The following is a 1,910-nucleotide window of genomic DNA, read 5'->3' as shown; positions in this document are numbered from 1 at the left end:
TGTTGTTCTGTTGGCTTTCCCTTGAGACACATAGTTTGGATGCTATGTTTATACATAATGCCAAAGGAATATTTGATGTTGTTCTGTTGGCTTTCCCTTGAGACACATAATTTGGATGCTATGTTTATACATAATGCCAAAGGAATATATGATGTCAAAGGTGGCGAGAGAGAGAGAGAGAGAGAGAGAGAGAGCGAGAGAGAGAGAGAGAGAGAGAGAGAGAGCGAGCGAGCGAGCGAGAGAGAGAGAGAGAGAGAGAGAGAGAGAGAGAGAGAGAGAGAGAGAGAGAGAGGGTAATTCACTATTTCACTTCATTCACACCATGGCTAGGATGACTACTTCAAACATGAGTAGATGTTCATGGAGTAAATTCAAGGGATGTTTATATCTTGTTGGATTACAACCGAAACAAAGACCGTTGCTTCCGATAGCACTGTACAAATCATGGAGTGATTCAAGGGATGTTTATAAGCTCCCTAAACAGCCTGATGAAGTGATGAGATTTAACACAACTTAGATTAATCAGAGATCTGCATTACAAAGCCAGACACACAACGATTTAACAGTGTCGTAACATAATCAGTAACTCAGCATTCACCCGAGTGATAGTTTTTGAGGCTTTCACATATCAGGAAGGCAGGAGAAGAAGATGGTGGTGGTAGAGCTCAGAGAGTGATGCCGCCAGCGCTGGATTGGTCATCATCATCGTCGAGGATGGGCATGGAGGAGTAGACGGTGTAGAAGGACAGGACGAGGCCGACGGCAACCAGCAGGATCCACCCCAGTAGGTCGTTGCTCAGCCGGGTACGCTCAGCCGACATCCGCTCGTCCACCTCCGCCAGCGTTGCGGCCGACATGGCGCTCGCCGCAGCGAGCAGCGGCGCGCCCTTGAGTATCACCGGAGCCAGAGCCAAAGATGCCCTCTTGCTGTCCTTGGAGTAGCTGCACCTCAGCCTCACGGCCCTGGCCACTCTCAACTGAGGAAGCCCTGCAGCCGGCGACGGTCTGGTGGCCAAGACGACGGTGGTGGCGCTGATCATTGCCATTGCTGATATATGCGTGCTCTCTCTTGGGGGAGATTCAGGAGGTGACAGTAGGAGTGCCAATTATTTGAGGGTGTCAAGTGTTTGTGTGGGTATGTATGCAGGCAGAGGCACTTCAATATATATACTGCATCATCATGGGTCTGTCCAGTGGGGGCTCTGGTTGCCACCTTTGACATCACAGATACTTCCAACCACAACCAACACTCAATCACACAACACATCAACTAGACTCCTGAAGGAAGCAACTGTGCAGTGTTGGCGTCAGCCATAACCGCTGCAAGTTCCACTTGAGAGAAAACAGACAAACACAGGTCCAGGAAATGATTTGGCGCTCCCATTTAACTGATGAAACACTTACGTGTTTGTAACTGATGGAGAACTCGGCAAGGTACTCAATCTGTTTTAAGTTTTTCCCATGCACACTACTGTGATTTGGTGGCCTGCATGATGATCATGCTGCGCAGATGAGTTTTTTCACTGTTAAAGCTGGCTTCAGGTGCCTGCTTTTCTTTGTACATGTGCTTCACAGGTTAATCACACACAAACAGTACAACAGAATTAATGGTCCAAGCCAAAATAGAAATTAATGCTCCCTTCGATCCAAATAAATTGACGTTGGTTTAGTACAAAGTTAGTACAAGTTGTACTCAACCAGCGTCAATATATGGATCGGAGAGAGTAGCTTTTTTCACTGCTATATAAAGGATTTTGTACTTGTCACACAAATAACTTGAAAAATGATGGGAACACTTAGGCCTGCAACATACACATTCCAACAAATTTAGACACACACATTGTGCAGCCTATCCAGATCCCACCAGTAAAATACGTAGCGAAGAATGTATGCGCATGATAAATTTCTTG

At 46.4% G+C, this 1,910-nt stretch overlaps 1 protein-coding gene across 1 annotated transcript; it reads right to left on the bottom strand.

Moving 5' to 3' along the window:
- Positions 1-665: 665 nt before the first annotated feature.
- On the bottom strand, positions 666-1,046 carry LOC109773435 (photosystem II reaction center W protein, chloroplastic-like). The gene has a single exon (XM_020332134.4). It carries the CDS (start codon positions 1,044-1,046, stop codon positions 666-668), a length of 381 nt encoding a protein of 126 aa, XP_020187723.1.
- Between the last annotated feature and the right edge of the window lie 864 nt (positions 1,047-1,910).

This window comes from Aegilops tauschii, chromosome 1 (genome assembly GCF_002575655.3).
Source record: "Aegilops tauschii subsp. strangulata cultivar AL8/78 chromosome 1, Aet v6.0, whole genome shotgun sequence".
NCBI lineage: Eukaryota > Viridiplantae > Streptophyta > Magnoliopsida > Poales > Poaceae > Aegilops > Aegilops tauschii.
The sequence above is the reverse complement of the archived record's forward strand: the minus strand, read 5'-3'. Positions and strand labels throughout refer to the sequence as shown.